This window comes from Gavialis gangeticus, unplaced genomic scaffold, assembly GCF_001723915.1.
Source record: "Gavialis gangeticus isolate Ggan-Ray unplaced genomic scaffold, GavGan_comp1, whole genome shotgun sequence".
Taxonomy (NCBI): Eukaryota; Metazoa; Chordata; order Crocodylia; family Gavialidae; genus Gavialis; species Gavialis gangeticus.
The window spans coordinates 43100517-43102838 of record NW_017728996.1 but is presented as its reverse complement, the minus strand read 5'-3'; the positions used below and the strand labels follow the sequence as shown (position 1 = coordinate 43102838).

At 50.2% G+C, this 2322-nt stretch overlaps 1 protein-coding gene across 3 annotated transcripts in view; it reads right to left on the bottom strand.

The window, feature by feature from the left end:
* The window catches only part of TLN2 (talin 2), a 313576-nt gene that overhangs the window by 14823 nt on the left and 296431 nt on the right, over nucleotides 1-2322 (bottom strand). For all 3 annotated transcript variants that reach the window (XM_019504368.1, XM_019504369.1, XM_019504370.1), the window contains 2 exons: nucleotides 1496-1558; nucleotides 1212-1394 (listed from right to left, as the gene is read on the bottom strand). In XM_019504368.1, the coding sequence (XP_019359913.1) occupies nucleotides 1212-1394; nucleotides 1496-1558 (246 nt within the window). The remainder of the gene's footprint in view (nucleotides 1-1211; nucleotides 1395-1495; nucleotides 1559-2322) is intronic.

Here is a 2322-nt window from a genome sequence, read left to right as displayed (position 1 = left end):
ACAGCACATTCTCCTTCCCTAATTATGACTTAGCAAAATGAAAGTTAAGTTTTGCTCAAAGGTAGGCACTGACAGTGAGCCAACTATTACTGAAATGAACTTACAGGCAAGAGCCATTTTGTTTTTCATGAGTCTGCAGAAAAGGTGTTCCTGAACTAAGGTAGCCTAAAGCCCAATAATTTATTTCCTTTCCTCAGCCACAGATGCTAGGAAAATAGCAAAAGGCTTTAATTGTAGACCCTCAACATGAAGCTCACAGAGAACCATGGGCGACTGGTGCCTGCTGAGTCAGGGGGCACTTGCCCCCGCAGTGGAGAGTCAGTGACAGGGGGGCAGCTGATCCCACAGGCTGGTGGGGGGAGGAAGGATCAGCCAGGTGCACTGCTGGCACTTCCGGGTCGGCTGCAGGGGGACCGCTTCTCCTGGCGCACTCTCCAGCCAGTGCTCTCATGGGGAACACCAGTGCTTTCACCTGCCCACCCTGCCTGGGAATGCTGCTGTCAGGGGTTTACTAGTGCTCTCAGAGGGTGCACATGCACCCCTGTGCACCCCCTACATGTCACCACTGCAAAGAACGAAAGGAAAACTGATCTTTTGTGCTGCAAACTTTAGCATGTATTTAAGATCAATGAGCATAATATGAGTACTCATGCAAATAAAGTCAAGAATGTATACAAGTGTCTGCAAAATCAGGATGTCTGGCTAAATATACACTGACAACAGCAAAGCCAACTATACAGAAAGAGCTGTCCAAATGCCTACAATAAACCTGCTATCCAATCCCCTCCCTACACACCCATATCTTCCAGTTACATTAAATCTAAATGCTACTTCTAACAGAAGCTAATACAGTGTTTGACTGCAATTTGGTCTTGGATGCAGCACTGGTAGTTTGCGATTCTCTGTTGAAATCACAGTGGAATTCTGTCACGTCACGATATCCTATCTACACAAGTGCTTGGGACAGGCTACTCTACACATCATTTTTAGGGGAGTTCATCCATCTTTAACACGATGGCCACAGTGATCAGAAAACAATGTACAAATGCTGCATCCTTGGTAAGCACAACCAATTCCACTACTGGGGAAGATAAAACTCAGATGTGATGGTTAGGCAGTTTCTTCCTGATTTCTGAGATTCATCCAAAAGATGCTAGCAGGGGCTACTCTGCTACACAAACATGCATTATGTCAGTTAAAAGCACCCTTACCTGCAACCTCCTCATGGCCTCAGAGTCTTGATCAGCCTTCACCTTACAAGCCACAAGCAACTGAGCTGTAGAGGCTGCCACTTGTTTGGCAGATGAGATGAGTTTCTCCTCACTAGCATGACCTTGTACTGAAGCATTAGCTGCTTCACACAGATTACTGGTTGCAGCTGCCACCATCCGAGCCTAGGAGTAAAGGATTGTATTTTAGTTGGATATTACTTTTTTGCAGAAGATTCTGGTTGGTTTAAAACCTTAAAGAGCAGGAAAAAAGGGAAATTACTCACAGCGGAAATAAGTCCCTGAGACCACTGTCCATCATCAGCTGCATTTGCAGGGATTGCTCCAACCTGGAAAAATAATTCAAAACTAGCTTAAAGAAAGACATAAAGTGTAATTGTTCTGCTTTGTTTTAGACTCAGTCAAAGACAATAAAGTCTCTGAAAATGAAAACAGATAGGTGTCTAACTACACATATACGATCAGAGCTGACCTGAGCAGGGTGTGGGGCCCGGGGCAGATCAGCCCATGCGGGGCCCCACTCCTGCTCTGATCCCAGACTCGAACAAGCTACCACTGCCATCAGCGGCGGCAGCAGTGGGAGGAGGGGTAGCGAGTGTCTGGATGCGCTGCCACTGCTCCGCCCAGCTCTGCACCACTGCTGCTCTGCCCAGCTCTGTGGGGCCCCCCAAAGCGCAGGGCCTGGGGCAGCTGGCCCAATTCCTGCCCCCCTAGGGACGGCTCTGCTCACAGTGGCGGTAGTGTTCCCAGCACTACCTCCACTGCAAGTACTGCACCTTATGAGGTTCACAGGGTGGGCAGCATTCCTCCTGCTGCAAGCTCCCCACTGACAGCACTGCCACTACTGCAAGCCTTGTCAGCTGCGGGGCTGGCAGTGGGTGGTGATCCCCTGTGGCTGGGAGTCCCACTGACCAGGAGGCTCTCAGCCACAGGGGTGCACGTGTAGTGCCAGACCCATACCTCACAAGGCTTACAGCCAGAGGTGACCCGAGCAGGGTGAGGGGCCCGGGGCAAATCAGCCCACGTGGGGCCCTGCCCCTGCTCCGATCCCAGACCTGAAGAAACGATCAGCGGTGGTGGCACTGGCAGTGGC